This window comes from Delphinus delphis, chromosome 10, assembly GCF_949987515.2.
Source record: "Delphinus delphis chromosome 10, mDelDel1.2, whole genome shotgun sequence".
NCBI classification, from domain to species: Eukaryota; Metazoa; Chordata; class Mammalia; order Artiodactyla; family Delphinidae; genus Delphinus; species Delphinus delphis.
Genome location: NC_082692.2, coordinates 69,079,452 through 69,098,002, shown reverse-complemented (window position 1 = coordinate 69,098,002; position 18,551 = coordinate 69,079,452). Strand labels below are relative to the sequence as shown.

At 49.9% G+C, this 18,551-nt stretch overlaps 1 protein-coding gene across 5 annotated transcripts in view; it reads right to left on the bottom strand.

Moving 5' to 3' along the window:
- Positions 1-18,551, bottom strand: part of CACNA1D (calcium voltage-gated channel subunit alpha1 D) — a 322,500-nt gene that overhangs the window by 70,027 nt on the left and 233,922 nt on the right. For 4 of the 5 annotated variants that reach the window (XM_060022694.1, XM_060022695.1, XM_060022691.1 and 1 more), the window contains 11 exons: positions 18,270-18,430; positions 17,089-17,314; positions 16,751-16,958; positions 14,106-14,226; positions 11,315-11,429; positions 10,722-10,791; positions 9,787-9,853; positions 8,893-9,040; positions 6,652-6,781; positions 3,356-3,415; positions 626-732 (listed from right to left, as the gene is read on the bottom strand). In XM_060022694.1, the coding sequence (XP_059878677.1) occupies positions 626-732; positions 3,356-3,415; positions 6,652-6,781; positions 8,893-9,040; positions 9,787-9,853; positions 10,722-10,791; positions 11,315-11,429; positions 14,106-14,226; positions 16,751-16,958; positions 17,089-17,314; positions 18,270-18,430 (1,413 nt within the window). The remainder of the gene's footprint in view (positions 1-625; positions 733-3,355; positions 3,416-6,651; positions 6,782-8,892; positions 9,041-9,786; positions 9,854-10,721; positions 10,792-11,314; positions 11,430-14,105; positions 14,227-16,750; positions 16,959-17,088; positions 17,315-18,269; positions 18,431-18,551) is intronic. The other variant, XM_060022692.1, reaches the window with a different exon arrangement.

Genomic DNA, 18,551 nt, shown 5'->3' with positions numbered 1-18,551 from the left:
AGCGGCTGGGTCCGTGAGCCATGGCCGCTGAGCCTGCGCGTCCGGAGCCTGTGCTCCGCAACGGGAGAGGCCACAACAGTGAGAGGCCCGCGTACCGCAAAAACAAAAACAAAACCAAAACCAAACAAACAAAATTTTAGATGCCAAAAGAAAAGAGTCATAGCAGCTGATTTATCCTGGAGAGTAAGGGAAGCCTTCAATATCCAAGCTGGAAAGGCCTGAGAGGTCACCTCGTCCAACCCCTCCTGTATAGATGGGGAACTGAGATCCTGGGAGAGGAGCCCCCACCGGCCCCGGGCCCTGGACCAGCCCCTGGAGAACCCAGACTAGAGTCCAGCTGCCCTCCCTCCTAGTCTAGACTTCTTTCACCCTCTTTTGAAAAAAGTATCACAGAGAATAATGAGCACAACCCAGCAGAGGGCATAAAAAGAGAAACAGAAACACAAGAAAGGATGAGCTGTCCCAATGCTTTCTGGCATGGGCACAAATTAAGCTTTCCCAGATAACCCAACGCCACAATTAAAACGATGCCTAGGCTTTACGGATTATGTTAAGATTCCTCACATAGACCTTCCTGCCCAACAGTCCTGTACACACACGTTCACACACGCCCCAGAATACTTACTGGATCCCAAATGACACCAGAGACACCCCAACGACCAGCATATCCAGTAAGTTGAAGTAGTTCCTGCAGAAAGCCCCTTTGTGGAGGAAAGCTCCGAAAGTCGTCATCTATAAGCAGAATCATGAGGGATTTAGAGTTTTGTTTTTCTTTTCTCTCTGCAAAGGAAAAGAAACCTGGGCTCTTTACAAAAGCTTGAGCAACGTGTGACTTTACGAACGAGTGTGCATTAGGAAGCCAGAAATGTAAACCAACAGGGCAGAGCAACTGAATGCTTTGTTCAGAAATGGAAAAGGGGCAGCTGATTTCCTATACATTTTAAAAGAGGAGAGCAATTATTTCACTGGACATTATCACAGTGAAAACACATTTCAATTATGAATACATCGTTGGCACGTCCAAAGGCTCTGTCTCAGCAGAGAGTCCACTTGACCAGGTTTGTCAGGATGTAATCACTGCCCAGACAACCTGGCTTCCCCACAAAATGCCAGTTCCGGCCCTTCTGAGACCCCAGCAGAGCCCACATTGCTCCAACCCAGACTTCCCAAGTGGGGCTAGAAGTGCCCGAGCCCCGGGCTCACACGCTCCGTTGATATAGAAACGTGCATTGTTTTCCCAGGCCCCGTATTGCTCCTAACGGCCCTTACTGATACACCCATTTTAAAGGCTCCTCCAAGCCCAGCTACTCTAGCGTGTGCCAGGTGTGGCTCAGACGCCATCACCTGCTAAGTCACGGCCCTGAGTACCCGGAGCCCACACCGCAGGTTCCCCACTGAGCTTCCTGAATAAGGAGCTTAGTGAGGAAGTGCTCCAGAATAAAAACTGCAAAATAAATACATGGAGTTACTGCTTCTTTAGAAAAACAGATGGGAGAGGTTTCAGATAAGTACAGGAGAGGAGAGGCAGAGCTGGGAGCTAATTATACTGGCCCATGTTGAACTGCCAATAATTAACCCTCTTTAACCTACAAAAAAAAGGCCACTTCAGATGGTTTAACCCCGTATCCAAACAGCCTTCCAAATCCTCCCCAGGCCACCAGGAACCACTCTTTCGAGGTCAGCTGCTTCTCAGAGATTCTGCATTTTCTGAATCCTTGTTTTAGCTCATTTTCCACTCTATGAGATACTTTCAAAATGAGAATTGATTTGGAAGATTTAAGTCACTGAGGCAAATCTATTAAAATTGAAAAGCAATAATTGTGGGGTTTTTTCTTTTAAATAAACCTGTTATCTCTTTGCCCTGAAGCCCAAGAGGAACTAAATGTACTGAACAACTTAAAAATGTGGCAAGTAAAACCTCAATTAACCAGGCTAACAGGCTAAAGATAACATTTTCCTGTTCAGTTTGAGGAGAAGCAGAGGCCAGGTGAGCGTACGTGCACCCCACGCCCTGGGCCTTCTGCTCCAATGCCCATCACCGTGGAGACGGAGGCAGACTCTGCTCACTGACCCAGGCAGCATCTCACTTGGGACAACCGTCAACCAAATTTACTGGCCTAAAGGCAGGAAAATGAACTCAAATGTCTAGAAGATTTTTAACAAGGGTTTAAACAGAGGTTGGTTGGTTGGTTTTGTGCTAGTATTTTCATTAACCAAAAAAAAAAAAAAAAAAGGAGAGAGAGAACATAACTAAATACCCTATTGCCTGGAATGTTAACTGAGGTTTCATTGTACAGAAGATTTTGTAAAGAGCCCAAGTTCCACGGTACATTTAAAATACATATTTTTTTCTTTTTTTTTGTCCTGAGATGCACACACAAAATCCCCAGCATGGTTTAAAGAAACTGTGGTTCCAAGCCCTCATTTCCCAGCTTTTCTCTCCACTAGGAGATGACTGCCCTGACAGTTGTCCCAGGCCACGTTGTCCCAGCACTGCGAGGACGCATGCCCCTCAGCAAGTCTGGCGTTCTGGGCTCTCCGCTGTGGGTCTCCAGACCTCTGAGTACATAGGAACGAGCTCTCCCCAGGGTGGCTTCACAACCAGTGCACAAACCACATGCAGCAATGGCGACTGGCAACTCATGCATGGGCAGTACATTCCGGGCCCCCTGTCCAGAGGGTGCTCTTTCCGTTTGTGTAAATGTAAGCCCATCCATTAAAACAGATATATCTTAACACAAAGAGACCCACATTATCTTGCAAATCCTGTTGCAAGAAAATAGTGTGTTACTCTTTTAGGGAGCACTGAAAACATAATGCAGTCAAAGAAATGAGAAGAGAGACATTCCCTTCGCAGGAGAAATGCTTTTCCTCCGACTTTGATGTCAAGAAGGGTGGAAGAGAGTTCACACATAGTATTGTATCTGTTATCAGTTGACACGTTTCAGAGGACATTAAAAAAGGAGCAAAATATAATTCCCAATCACTATTAGGAAGCCAAAGGAGCTCCTACATGCATTCAAAGGTTAAAAAGAAACAGCAAAAACGAGTTGAATGGTTACAGGAAAAAAATCCTTTGGTTAAAAAAAAAAAGAAAAGCGGAGCTTGATCACAGAGGACAAAAACTGAAAATAGCCAAAAGCACGTCACGCGTCTTGGCCGTGTGTCACACACAGGAGCAGGCCCCTGAAACACACTCCTGTGGCACCTGTTACCTTCAAAACGATCTCAAATGCAAAAGTACCAGTGAAGACATAATCTGCATAACCTAGCATCTGGAAGGTAAACAGAGAATTGCCACCGTTATTGCTACCGCTGCTTTAGAGTATGCGAGGATCAATGAAAAAGCCATTACCTTCAACAGGATTTCAACAGTAAAGATGGCTGTGAAAGCATAGTCAAAGTAACCCAGTATCTGCAAGGCACAACACGTGGAGATGAGAAAAAGGCATCTGGACAAACCCCAGCAGCTACACGCCCACAAGCGGTCAGAGACCCGCTCTCCCGGGATATGCCTGCCACCCTGGAGGAAAGTGCAGACATGCTCAAAGGGCCCCACCTTGGTCCAACCAAGAACTCTGGGGATACTTACCTCCTGTAAGCACTCCGGGTGACCGTCCCCCGCCCCCCGGCCCAGCCTCGTGTTCTGGGCAGACAGAGGCTCACTTATGAAAGCACTATGCTGGTAAGTAACTTGTGGCACCAGATAAATTAGCCTCACACACATTTTAGATTTTTAACTGCCTTTTTGGTAGAATGAAATATGCTGTCATTCAGCTGAACTTTGGATTGGAGGGAAAATGGAAACAAAGGTATTAGTGGCACCAAACGGGGCCACGTGTCCCCTCCAATTCCAGCCCATTCAATCAGGGAGCAAACGTCCTGCCCCCACCGATGTGCCGGGCTGGAGAAACCTGCAAGGAAGAGCTTCACTTATCATCTTCCTCCTGCCGGCTGCTCTGCGTCTAACGCTGCTCTCTCTCTCAAGGCAGGTGTTTTCCTTGCTGGGCCCATTCAAAGAACGGACTAACTTGGCCTCTGAATGATGGTCCAGGCCACTTTATCAGCATTCCTGAGAATACCGTCTCCTTTCCAAGCAGTGGAGTCCTGCTAACCCCTTCAGGGGTCCCTGCTTCTCCTCAGAGCCATGGGGGCCGAAGGGCAGGCAGGTGGGCAGCAGTGGGGCTGTCTAAGGCTGCCCACAGAGACTCCTCAGCCACGAACACAGCAGCCGAGACTCTGCCACTGGGAGAGGCCGTCCGGGCTGCTTACCTGCAATGACAACTGGGCTCTGTGGTTCGGGGGAACTGAAGAGAGTGGCCCTGGAAGATAACCCGTGAAGCCTACCCAGGCCAACTCCGTTCATTTCACAGAGGTGGATGCTGAAAACGGGCAGCTGCTCAGGCCAGTCTCTGCATCGCTGAGCGGGAAGCCAGGCCTCCGATGTGTCAGTCCAGAGCCGCGGGTCCTACTGTGTCCGTGTGGGACCCACCCCAGGGGAGTCCTTACTACTGTTCCACTAAGGCGAGGACCTCTGTTTCAAAGGCAGCCCTCCTCGCTCAAGTTCTCTCTCTTCAGACGGTATTATTCATTTCCCAAACTGTTTCCATTTGGGGATTTATAAATTTTACTGGAACCCTTCTGTGTATCTGTGTTTCCGGCCAGGCAGTGAAAGGTCTTTCCCAGTACACTACCAAGGCTGCCCACAGGGAACCCTGCCCCTCCTCCTCAGCCCCTCCGAGGTCGCAGCAGGGCTGTGCCTGCTGAAAGCACGTGGGTAGCCAAGAATGACACAGCTGCCGACGAGCCAACAACTCAGCCTGGTACCCGGGGTCAGAGCCCTTGGAGGCAGGCTGTTCTTTCCTCACTCTGCCTCCTTTCTCTTTTTCACTAATGAATCAGCTAAGGTTTTTTTTAAAAAAGCACTGCATGATATTAGTTATATGACATATCTAAAGTAGTGAAGCTCGCAGAGAGAAAGCAGAATGGCAGTTGTCAGGGGCTGCGGGAGGTAGACATGCGTAAAGTTCCTGTCCTACAAGGTGAGTGAGTTCCAGAGATCTGCCATCCAACATGGTGCCCAGGGTTAAGGATACTGTCTTGTATCCTTAAAATTTTGTCAAGGAAAATCTCATGTTAAGTGTCCTGACTACAGTCAAATAAAAACACTGTGGTATTTTAAAAGCAAGACACACATACATATGTACATCTATTAAAAACGAACAATAACATTCTTGCGAAAAGTTGCAGGGAAATGAACCCATGGGGAAGTAATTACAATAAAAACTTAGAACGTGAGGCCCGCATGTAAATTAACTCTTTGTCAATCTGTGTTCTAGGACTAGCTTCTGACCTAGTCCATCACATAATGGTATTTTTTTCCCAAACAGCTTTTCCCCCTTGTGTCTCATCTTTAGGATGGAACCAGTGACACTGAGGGCCTTGTTGCATCTGAGTGTTTAGACAGCCTCGAGAATCTTAACAAAAGCCCTAACCTCTGAGTACAGATTGGGACAGGCTCAGGGCCTTCATCTTTACATCACCCACGCATGCTTTGAGGGGAAGATCCCTTAATCTTTGTATCAGGGTGCTCGAGTTTCAGCAATCTGATAGATTGGGTTTGCCAGGCTTCAAACCAAGAGCACTGGAAATGAAAAGACAGCACAGGGCTTGGTTGTCACAACTGAAATCGTGGGACACTGATCTGGTGATTCGTCTAAATCCACAAATCTCTAAAAATCTCTTGTACCGAAAGAGGTACCAACCAGGCAAGGCAGTGACCCCTGACGGCCTCGCACACTTGCGGGCCTCCTTCCCCGGGCAGCTTTCTGGGCGATCATCTGAAACTACGCTACGGTATTGAGGCCGGGCAGTCAACAGGCTACCGTCCTCTGAAGCTGTCTTGCCTCTGGACTGTTCTCAGTGCTGACAGCTGACCTGCTGAGACTGAATTTCTCAGGCAGGAAGTGATTTAGGTACCAGTCTCTGCCCAACATCGATGCTGGGGAAGGGAGCCAGCCCTAAATTACGAAACTGATTACAAATACAAGACTAAACCCGCTGCTTGTTTTCTTTGTAAAGCCACCTCCTGCCCCAAACTAACCAAAACTTAGTTCTTCTCCACTGAACCCTTCAGGTCCACATCTGTCGTCTCCCTAACTTGTGTTTCTTGTCGGTAACAGAACCAAGTAGCTTTGCGCGTTTAAGTCTTCCTGCCAACCCTACATAAGAGCTCCCGGGCATGTGACACACCTGCTTTCAATCTTACTTTCTCTCCTGCTGGATGCTGCCACCAGGCGGGAATCTCAAAATAGGTGTGCATGTGAATTGGACCAGGGAGGGGGAAAGAGGGACCAAAATGTTGGCAGCGAGGAACCGAGAGGTAGAGGAGCGGAGCCCCTGAAAATACTCAGTTATCGCAGAATATTTGAAACGAGGTGTAAAATATTTGATTCAAGAAAGGTTTGTGCCCATAAAACAAAACCTCTCTGGCACTGACAAACCTGAAACAAAATGCCTGCAGGTGAACAAGAGGCCCACTTGAGCTTTTGCCCTCATGGCCCCTGCAGGCCCTGCACGGACGCAGCCTCTGCCCAAGAGCTCAGCACCGACCCGGGGAGCCCCGCCCTGCTGTCCTCGCTGGGGGCTTACAGTGTTCCGGAAGGAGTGGCTGCGGATGGGGTCCTCGGCGGCGAGGGCAGCGCTGCTCAGCATGATGAAGACGAGGATAAGGTTGGTGAAGATGTGGTGGTTGATGAGCTTGTGGCAGCCCACGCGGATCCTGCGGGGAAAGCCGCCGCATGGACGCAGCCCCAGAAGGGCCCTCAGCACACTAGGGCCACTCCGCGTTGACGAACCAGGTGGAGGACAGCTGTCCCTGTGCCGCCCAAGCCCCGACCCAGCAAACGGACCCACCGGACCATCAGCCCCTGGAAACCCCAGGATGGCAGACCCCAAGTGTTCTGTATGGACACACCGCAGAGACCACTCACTGAGTCCTTAAAAGTGTGGACACTGTCCTTCTAAAGGTGAAGAGACTGAGGCTTCAGCCTGTGAAAGAACATTCTTAAGGCGACCCAGCTATGGGAATTCCCCGGCGGTCCAGTGGTTAGGACTCTATGCTCTCACTGCCGAGGGCCCAGGTGTGATCCCTGGTCAGGGAACTAAAATCCCACAAGCCGAGCAGTGTGGCCAAAAAAAAAGGTGACCCAGATAGTAGGGACCAGGGGCAGATTTCCAATCCAGGTCTGAGGGTGACATATCCCCACCATAACATGAAGCCCAGCTGCTCCCTTTCCCTGCCTTGGAACAGAGACCAAGGTCAGAGCTCACGCCAACAGCTCAAAAAGAATGGAAGCAATCCCAGCAGTTGGGCTGCATCAAAACATGGCCACGGTAAGTGAGGCTTGGTGCAATCTCCCGTTATGTGGAGATTCTGTCATAAGTGCTATTTTTGCAGGGAGGAGGGGGAGTCGACCCACAACAAGTACTTCTGAGAAAGTCAAGTGAAAGTTACACCATCATGCAAGAATCTTAGAAGGATGCTACCGCGTGTGCTCAGCGCCCCCAGCCCTGGCTCTCACAATGGCTCCACAGGCCATCAGAGCCTTTCCTGACGCCCCTGATGTCCCATGGGCTAGTTAGTTAGTGCCTGACTTCCCTTAGCCTCAATGTTTGACTTTAGAATTTAAAGATTATTTTTGTCTATAGAATACATGTAGGTTTTCCTTTGAAACGTTTTTTTCACTTTAAAAACTGGAGCCCATTTTATATGAAGGTGACCCCTTGCTTCAAATCTTCCCTTTTGGGGCTGCTTAATGCTGGGATGTGGTCCCTGGAGGGCCTGCAAGACATCAGCAGCTAGGGAAGGCCTTCCAGTGCTGTGAGGGCAGGAGTGCTCAGAGCTTTGGGGGGAAATCAATCCATTCCTCCAATATAGGCAGACATAATGAGCTGTAGATGTCAGTGAGTCAGCTGAATAACTTTTTAAAAGAGATACCCAAACTGTCAACGGTGATGAAGACTACCACCCAGTCTTCGAGTCTGTAAGACTGCGGCCCCCCTTGCTTCCCACCTATGTCTCCCTGGAGCCTGTGAATTTATGGAGTTCTTTGCCGACAGCCCAGAACTGCGTCTGCAATTCTAGAAACCTTTCCGGGAGCCATCGATTCCCCCTGGCGCTTCACTCCTTCCCGGATCATTTGAAACCTAGAAACCAGCTAGTAAATACACATCTTCCTCTTACAGTACTTGTGAGTAATTATCATGTTCCTGGTGAGCACCTGATCATTTCAACAAGAGAAATGCATTTTAAGCAGGATATCAGGGAGCTGAACTGAACAGCTACCATCTATACAATATCACTGAGTGATTATTACTTTATCACCATCAAACTCAATAGGGAAAAGTAATCAACTAAACTGGATCTCTGGGTGAAGATACTCTGCAGAAGTTGGTCAAAATCCTCATCCCCCACAGCATCTTAACAGAGGCCCCCTCGTGAAGAAAGGGTCCTTTGGATGGAAAACACTTCACAAGTGACGACTCACGGCACACCAGAGCTGTGGGCTCTGACCAAGCCACAGTATCGCACCACTGCTGCCCCAGTGCAGGGGTTGGTGGGGAGGAGAATCTGGAACAGCACTTCTCCCAGGACCTGGTCACACCCCTAAGCCCCTGGTCCAGGCACAGGAAGGCTAGGAAGAGATGCACAGAGGGCAAAGGCAAGGCTGGAGCAGGACAGGGGTCCGAGGGGGCTTGGGGGCCCTGACGCTCAGGCACAGAAAGGGGCTGAGAACCATCTTCCCTCACCCCATCCCCAGCCACCCTCCAGCAACCTGTAGGGTCCTGGGGGAGACGGGGCAGCCGTGCAACTAGAAAGGGGATATTTACGGGTTGGTCTTGCTAAGAATGAAGAAAGCGCTCCCTTCGGGGATGGGGGTGATTTTCTCTTTCATGTTCAACTCAGACATTCTTCGAGGACGGGGTCCAGCAGGAACCTCGGGTTCATCCTCTTCCTCCTCCTCTTCCTCTTCACCTACTTTAAAGGAGACACTTTTTTTTTAGGCGTGAAATAAACAAAGACTGCATTTGGGTTTCCATGGTCGTCCTCAATTTCACATGAATATTTGGCTTAAACGTTAACATCGTCTACCAGCTTACATTAATCAAAACCCTTCCAAATCTGAACGGAGAGTATATGGGAGCGGGGAGGGGTTGAGAAGCGGCCGTCTGGTGAGCATGCGTAGCTGTGGGAATGAGGCCCCAGCAGTTTAAGGTCTGAGGGAAGGTGAAGGTGGCAGCTGTGGGATTCTCACTGCCCATCCCCCCAGCACCTTGCTGCTTCCCCAGCAACCTCCGTGCTCAGCTGCAGCCTGAAAAGCTGTGTGGGGTTTCAAGGCACACACAGGTCCCCAGGCTCCCTGATTCCACGGTCCCTCCTATGTCAGCCAGTAAAAGCCCCAGTCGAGGTGGAAGTATCAGGTGAATGTTGATAACTGGCCGTCTCCTAGAGAGATGCCCCAGCCCAGTGTGGGCTTGCCCTGCTCCACCTGCACGTTCTCTCCCCACCCCCCCGGAGCCTAGGTTACATGAGCCGCCTGCAACCACGAGGAAAAGCAGAGCTAACCGGCCCACGAGGGGACTGCACCCGTGGCCTCGGCGGCCTCGGCAGCCCCGCGTGCGCCCAGCTGGGCCAGCCAGCTGCAGACTCAGCCGCTGATCAGAGTGAGAGCAAAGACACGTGGCTCACGCGCTGAGAGCCTGTCTCGGGCCTCCGCCACATACCTGGCACATCACAAGGCGGGTAGGGGTCTTTGTCCTCATCCTCTTCTCGGTAGTCATCGATGGTGACCTGGGAAGACAGAGAGGTCTTGGGAGGAACGGAGACCAACTTAAATGTACTTGAGAGGGGCGAGTAAAGGCTCAACCCTGCCGTCCAGCAAGGGGCAGAGGAACTGTCTCCAGAGTGTGTGCTGTATGTAAGTGTGTCGGGACAGCAGGTGCCCCCAGATGGTGACTCTGCTGAAAACAGAAGGTCTGAGGGCAGAAGAGGAGTAAACTGGTGTAACCCCTGCCCAGCCAGGGACAGCCAGCCCCACCCACGCCTCTTCCTCTCCCAACACTGGCACCCACGCTACAAGAGAACTGCCTTAGGGATTCCTGCCACCCCGCCAGACTGAGAGCCCCACGCACGCAGGGACCTCGCTGGTCTTGGCCGTTCCCGGTCCTCAGTATCTGACACACAGTCACCACTCAAAAAGTATTTACTGACTCACTGAATAAATGAACAAATTAATGAAAAATCCAGAGCTGACACGGTGCACAAAGTTTCACAGTAGGGCCTTAAGCGCCCAGACCCTCTGATCCTGAGACACCCGCACTCTGGGGACAGACATCTTTCAGCAATCCTTGATTTTAATCCCCACTGAGAAGATACTGACACAGGTCAGGCCTGACCACATCATTCCAATCAAGAAAAAATAAGCGGTCAGACCAGTTCAGTATGCATCATACCAGCTCTCTGGTGAAATACCGTTAACAACCAGCTAAGCGCCTTAATTCACTCAGACACCCCTGGAAAGCCAGTGTCTGTGACGGGGTGCCACACTTCCACTACTCCACAATACCACACACAACACTGTCACGGTGTAAAGGGTACATTTACGGTGATATCAACGGAATCATTTTGAAACAAAGTGGAGAATGTAAGTAACATCTACCTTGTTGTCACTGTTGGCTATCTGGTTGATTTCTGGTTTGTTGTTCTTTTTATTTTCCAGGCTTTCTTTTCTACAGAGAAGAGGAGAGAACAAAAAAAACCCACGTAACCATACTGCTTTGTATAAGAAAGCTAATCAGGATTCTGAATCAACAGTGGCCCAGTGATGGACGGAAGTTAATTGGAAACAACCCTAATAGCAAGAACATAGCACAACCCACACCCAGAGCTTCCTGTTCACCTCACTGCACTGGATTCATTACACAGATCATCTTATTAAAATTCTCATCCAAGAGCTAATCAGCATTGAACGCATCATTTATTTTATGACGCCAAAACTAACTGCAGTGATTCGTTAAGCGTGGGGACGCGTGACTCCTGCTCTCAGCTCCGAGGGGATGAGAGCCGAGGGCCTGGGTTCTGCCCAAGAGTCCATCCTCTTTGGTCGGCCTCACAGGACCAGCCAGGATCGCCACAAAGCAGCAGCACAGGAGCTGCAGCTGCTGTGGAGCCGGGCGCCCCGGCAGGCCCCACCTGCGAACGGCTCCTCGGGGCAAACCCCTCGGCAAACCGCCCAGGTGAAAATGGGGTTACCTGGCAATCTTCTTCCTTTCCTTTTCCTCAGCTTCCTCTTTCTGAGCAGTATTCAAACTTTCAGCATCTGCCAGGTTGTCTACAGCGATGGCCAAGAAGACGTTCAGTAGAATATCTAATTCGAAAATGTTAAGGAGGCAGCACGGTTCTAAACGCAGCTACACACGGTCAATAATGGCAATGAAACGCCCCCGTGTTCAGGAGGCTGCTGACAGGTAACTGTCCCCTGGTGCTATGTTCACTTGGTAAAGCTAGGAGACCAGAGTCCCATTGTTTTTCAAAAAGAACTAGAACCTGTAGAAGATAAGCTGGCCAAAAACAAAATTAAGATTCACCGAAACCCATGAAAACCTACAAACGCCAACATTCCCCTTCATGCGTGTGCATGTATGTGCTTGTGCACATGTGTCTCTACACCTAGGGGTCTATGGCTACGACACACATCGCATAAAACAAGCTATAACATAAGCGTGTTGTTTTTATGCATTTTGCGTTTCGCTTTATGAATTTTGTTTTCTTTCTTTTAAAACACTCACACCCACAACATATCTGTCTGGGGTGTCCTTTCCAAATAAGACCCTGCAAAGGCTACACATTATTCAAATGATGATCCCGTCGCACAAGGCAGCCAGAGCCTTTCTTATTTGAAATGGGCTTCCGAGTCTGTGAATACCTCGTTCATTCATTCATTTCACAAACACTGACTGACTCCAGCACGCCTGCCTTATTGCCCGATGGCGCTGGACCACTCCTCTGCATTGTCGCCCGGTGGCTGTATCTTAGACTATTGTGGTTGAATTTCATTTTTGCAAATAGTAGAAAGTTGGGTGACTGAACAAGTTATCAGGTTTTTCGCTCTTACTATAATGTTCTATGTGTGGTTTCCTTGAATGACAAAAAAATATCCTGAATAATGTTCCCAAATCAGACGATGCCTGTTTCTTACTTGTTAGCAGTTAAGTACATTTTGGAGAAGCACAGGGATCAGAGGGCAATAAATAGGTCAAAACAACTCCCTTCTCTGACTGATGCTTCCCTCTAGCTGACGTACCGCCACCTGCGTGCAGGACAACGGGAGCCCAGGGACCCCAAGACAGGAGAGGCACAGCACGGCCCCACACACCCTCCGCAATGTGAACTCTCAGGCAGGTTGCTGAACATGTCCACAAACATAACCTAACAAGGCGCTGGTAATGAGCAGCCTTCCAGGGGATGTCATGCTCGACCTATTCAAGTCTTTAAAGAGGATAGAAGTGTGAGTGGATTCTATGAAGGCTCTCAAAACACCTTTGATACAGTAGGATTATTTTTTAACAGAGCAGCAATGAGCCTGGGGAAGCAGTTTGTCCTGGGCTTGGCGATGGCTTGGCAACACGAGCTCTCCTCTGACAGACGTGGGGTAATCACGGCTCAGAAAACAATTAGTGCTGGGAATAACTGCACTGAGAATCCCTACTAATGATTGCAACGAAGAAACACTGCATCTCTAGTCTTACAATGACACTAGATTCTTTTAGGTAGTAGAAAGAAAACGCAGAGTAATAAACCACAGGAAAATCTTACAAGTTTGTAACAGGTGGTTTCCAAGAGCAAATACCCATTATCTGTTTTTAGAAGCATTACCCACCAGACCCTCCTAAACAGTGGCGTGCCGTGGAATCTATTTGAAAACATCTGTCGAGCACCTCTGATGTGCCAGGCACCGTTCCGGGTGCTGGGGACATGGGAGGACACAGGACAGACTGGAGTCCAAGCTCCCAAGTAGCATCTATTCTAGCTGGGGGGGACAGAACATAAACTACTTAAGGATTTCAGAGAGTGACACATATACTACAAAGAAAACACAATGTCTAACTGGAAAGTGGCCAGGGAATACTTCTCTGCAGATTAGACCAGTATACGGCTGTGGCCTAAAGAATTAATCACGAGAAGAGCAGAAAAAGAAAATACTGATCATTCACTTAACAAACACTGACCAAGGGCTGTGTGTGCATGACCCTGTGGTGTAAGCCACGAGACATGCGAATACAAAAAGAGGTCGCTGACTCAAGAAGCTTCTCATCTAGTTGGGAAGATGGAGAAATGCCACCCCAAACTCCAGCAGGACCCACAGGCAGTAAGAGGCATATGCAGACAGCCGGGCAGGGGGAGTAGGGTGGTTCCCTGCAGCAGGGCTGTTGGAGTTGCATGAGAGACTCCTAGCATTTCTCTGTGTTGAAAGAGGGACTTCCACATAATACACTGAAGAACAAAGCATTGTCCCCATAGGTTTGCACTGGGGTTTCCACCCTGAAGAAAATTCACTAACAAGCCAGAGAAGATACAGCTCAAGGGATGTTGTATGAAATTAAATTTGTTTTCCTCCTCTTAATCTGTCTTACCTCAATTTGATTACAAGCCAGCCAAAAGAACCTGGAAGCTAGAGGGACATTTTTCCTCCCTACACCCTCAAGGGTGATGGCACAGAGAAAAACAGGGCTTTGTCCTAAGCTACGCCTTGGGACCTGTACAGGAGATGGGACGTCATGCCGAGTGGGTGGCCACTGGTGCAGCCCACGTGCCGTCTCAGGCTCCCTCCCATGGCTGCTCTCATTCCTCAAAGCCTAGCTGAGACTCTGCTTCTCCTGTGCTGCCCTAGCAACAGCGAAGGAGGGCACAAGAGTGAGGTGAGGGCACTCACCTCCCCACCACCACGGCTACCACCATCGCCACGGGGAAACTCAGAGAGGAAGACAGCAAACACGACAGGGACAACAAGGCGGCCCAGGTCAGCCTGAAGGCTGAAGGATACAGTTACCACAAATGAAGAGGATGATGAAGTAGATGCAGACGATCATTCCCGAAGACGACGGGCCCCCGTATGCCATAATGCCATCATACATCACAGCGTTCCAGTCTTCACCTGTCAGAATCTAAGAAGCCAAAACTGGGATCAGCGGGCAGGTGGACTCACGGTTCCCACGGTTCTCCCAGAGCTCCTGGGGGCTGCCCGTGCCTGGTGTAACCTGCCTTTCACAGTTCAGTTTGCACTGAACAAACGCATCTGTTATCCTATAGTTTTTTAAGTGTTATGCTTAATCACATAAATACATGAGTTAACTCTTCTGGTGAAAATAAAATAGCATTCCATGTAAGGCTTGTGTACCCTTTGACGACACCCCAGCCCATTCGGCCCGCTCCCCAGGAGCATGCTGTCGGTGTGTCTCTCCAGGACCTTTGTGCATTTAAACACGTATATACCTACCCAGAGAAAACGGGCCGTACAACCAAATAGAAATTTGGCAAATGGTTTGACAAGGCGAAGCAATTCACAGAAAAGGAACTATAACTGGCTCCTGCCCACCTGAGAAGACATTCAACATCACTCCTGACAACAGTAATATCAATTAAAACTACAATGAGATACCATTTCCATCTACCAGACGGGCAGTAATCAAAACGTCTGAACACTCACTATGGTGAAAGGGAGTTAGGCAATGGGCGGTCCCCACCCCCATCACCGGAGGATGAACTACCACAGCCTTGAAGACAATACTTGGGCAAGGGTGTCAAAGTGAAAAATGGACACACACCCTTTAAACCAGCAATTCCACTTGGGGGCATTTATCCTACAGACCTACTGTCACACACGTGCCCCATGGTGTGTCTTCAAGGTCATCCACTCAGACAAGACGCGACGCAGTGGAATATGCATCAGCAGGGGACTGGACCCATGAACCCTGGCACACCCACACCACAAAACAGAGCAGCACTGAGAAGGCGGCGGCAGCTTTTTACGGACCAGTAAAGAAGGTTTTTAAGGACATGTTAGTTGTTAAAAGGAAAGATGAAAAAAAGCACGTAGGATGAGCTACCATCTGTAGGTGGATAGGCAGGTAGCTATGTTTATTTACATCTGAGAAAGTACACTGGGAGAGCACCGAAGAATCTGCTTAACGGTGGTTGCCTCCGACAACGGGAAATCGGTGGCTGGGTGGGAGGAAGACTTGTCACTTTATATGCTTTTTTAACATTTGAATTCTGTGCCGTGCACACGTACTACAAAAACCACTGCCTGCCACCATGCAGGTTTCTCTGAAAGTACAAAAAAAAAAAAGACTCATCAGTGGCCAAAAATTAAAACTGAGTTATATTATACGTTATTGCTATAGGCCAGGCCTAGAACAGTGACAGTAATTCCATTCACTTCGAAACGTCCAAGCAGGAAAGAACCTTAGAGATCATTCCCTAGGCTCTCATTTTTCAGAAAAGAGTGACTTTCCAAGGTCACAGAGCTGAGCACTGGAGGAACCACCGTGGGACGTCCATGTCCACTGCCCCTCCCGCCAGGCCTTCCCCCCCTCTCCCGCAGGACTCGCTGCTGGCATCGCATGTGAAAAGCAACAAGGACAGATGAGGGCAACAAGGGCGCTGCGTGGCTTGTGGGATCTTAGTTTCCCGGCCAGGGATGGAACCCACGTTCCCTGCAGTGGAAGCACGGAGTCCTAACCACTGGACCGCCAGGGAATTCCCAGGCAGATGGGTCTTTTTTTTTTCTTTTTTTTTGCGGTACGTGGGCCTGTCACTGCTGTGGCCTCTCCCGTTGTGGAGCACAGGCTCCAGACACGCAGGCTCAGCGGCCACGGCTCACGGGCCCAGCTGCTCCGTGGCATGTGGGATCCTCCGGACCGGGGCACAAACCCACGTCCCCCACATCGGCAGGTGGACTCTCAACCACTGCGCCACCAGGGAAGCCCCAGGTGGGTCTTTTAAATCTACCTGCCAGGCTCTAAGGAAGGGCTTCAGCTCACAATACACAAGGTGGGGGTTTGGGACACCTCAGCTTACAGCCAGGTGGGGTGGAGAGGCTGGGCCTCTGCGTGCAGGGCCACCTGTGAACCTCTGACACTGCTGCTCCCTTCTCAGCCCGATGCCTGCAAAGGTCCCAACAGCAGAGACATCCTGAGTCTGTGTGTCCTCATTACATCACACGAGGGAGGACAACAAAGGGCCAGAAAGCTGTCACAACTCTTCAACCACCCTGATTCCTCTGACTATACACCAAGGCACGAGGGCTTTAGAAGTCACTTCTCTGCATAAATCCATTATAACCAGCATTACAAAACTTGCCTGCCGCCAAAAATTAGCAAAGGACAAGAAGAGGATTTTAGAGCCTATGTCACAGGAACCTCAGAAACCTCATACAATCAAACACAAATTTTTGGTTGATTATTTCGGAATACAACTAGTGGTCTCACAAACACGTGAAATCACAGCACATAGGTCGGGAGTGAGATGCAAAACAAATGACTTACGTGGCACGAAATGAATCAGAGTGTTATTAGGGCAGAGGTCACTAATACAGTAACAATGGAGTGTTTTGTCTTATTGATTCGTGGACAGATGGGAAGGCATCCCCTAAGGTGCAGCCCAGGGAAAGGATGGCGGGGGACCCACCTGGAACACCGTTAGAAGCGCTTGAGGGAAATTATCGAAGGTGCTCCGCTTGGTTTGTGTCTCGTCAAAATTAAACTTGCCGCCGAACAGCTGCATCCCCAGCAAGGAAAAGATGATGATGAAGAGAAAAAGCAGCAGCAGCAGCGAAGCGATGGACTTCATGGAGTTTAACAAGGATGCCACCAAGTTGCTCAGGGAGGTCCAGTGCCTGCAAGTCAAGACAAGCGGGTGAGCCCAGAGCGCCACCTGGGATGGAGCAGAAGGTCCCCCAGGCGGGGACAGGGCTGACCACCACCCACGTTCAGAAAACACCTGCAGTGAGATGCGCACGTCCTCACCTGGTCACTTTGAAAATTCTCAGGAGCCGAACACAGCGAAACACAGAGATGCCCAGAGGAGACATGATTTCCAGTTCCACCAAGATCGTTTCAGTGATTCCTCCACACACCACGAAGCAATCAAACCGATTGAAAAGAGAGACGAAATATGCCTGCAGACCCAAGCTGTACATCTTTACAAGCATCTCGCAGGTGAACAGAGCCAGGAGGACTTTGTTAGCGATATCTAGAAAGACAAAGGGGCACACGTCCTCGAGATCTCATCATGGGAGTGGCTCTGACCTCTCCCTCCCCGCCTCCCTCTCACCAGCCGCTGCCAGAAGTGCCCCAAGAACCTCTGCCCTTGTCTTTGCTCTCGCCCCAGTTACAGAAATGCGGCAAGAACGCTTATGGTCTGCTCGTCTGTCAGGCTCTGGTCCTACTTCTGGCTGCTACCCAGACGTGTGCCCCTTGGAGAAGTTCCTCGGTTTCTCTGGGCCTCAGTTTCACTGACTGTAAAGTGGGGAGGGGCAGTTTACCACATAATCTCTGCTACTTTCGAGGCCTAAAAGCCTACAATTCTGCATTGAGGTCATCACGTGGTTTTTGTTTGTTTGTTTCAATCAGTAACAAAAAAAAATCTGTCCGATCTTCCTTACAGCGCCATGATCTAAGAAGCAGTTGCCTATCAGGGTCACTTCAGGAAATGCCACCCAGCAGGCTGGAGAGTCAGACAGAAACAGATTTGAGCTGATGTCAGGCAGGGCTTCACAATGGCTCATAACTGTCGAACTCAGAACGGGATGAGCTCCCGTACCACCCTGCTGGGGCAATGGAGGTAGGTGAACAGCCACCGCTTGCCAAGAACACTACAGAGGAAAATAAAGCTTCCAGTGGAGACGGGGAGAAGGGACGATGAGGTCCCTTCCAGCTGCCTGATTCCTTGAGCCCAGGTTGTCACAGGGTTAAGACAACGAGCTGCTCTGGAGTTATCAGCTTCGAGGTGCTTCACGCACCACGTGGCGCAGACCGCACCCCCTCTCCAGGTGCGCCCTGTGCTTGGTTCTGCCGCCTTCCAAGCTACTGCTCACCGGAAACGGTCCTGGATGCTACCCTATGTCCATCAGAAAAGACTAGACTGCAGTCAGACAGCCTCAGGGATCCCCTATTCGGAACAGAACGAGAACGGCTTCTGCTTATACCTTGAATCTGTGTCAACCAGTCAGGCTGGTTGTAGTGCTCAGAGGAAATGGTTAAGGTGTTGAGAAACACCAGGACAATAACCAGCCAGTAAAACGTGACGGACTTCACGGCAGCCCTACACCTTCTGCGATTGAAGCGGTTCCAGCGGCGCCAGCGTCGGCTGAAAGAGAAGCAAACGTCACTCCCTGGATGACAGCTGCAGCATCTGATCAACATCACTGAGGAGTAACTGCACTCTGGAGGTCCCAGCTGGGGTCAGGGTGCAGGGAGGAAAGATGAGA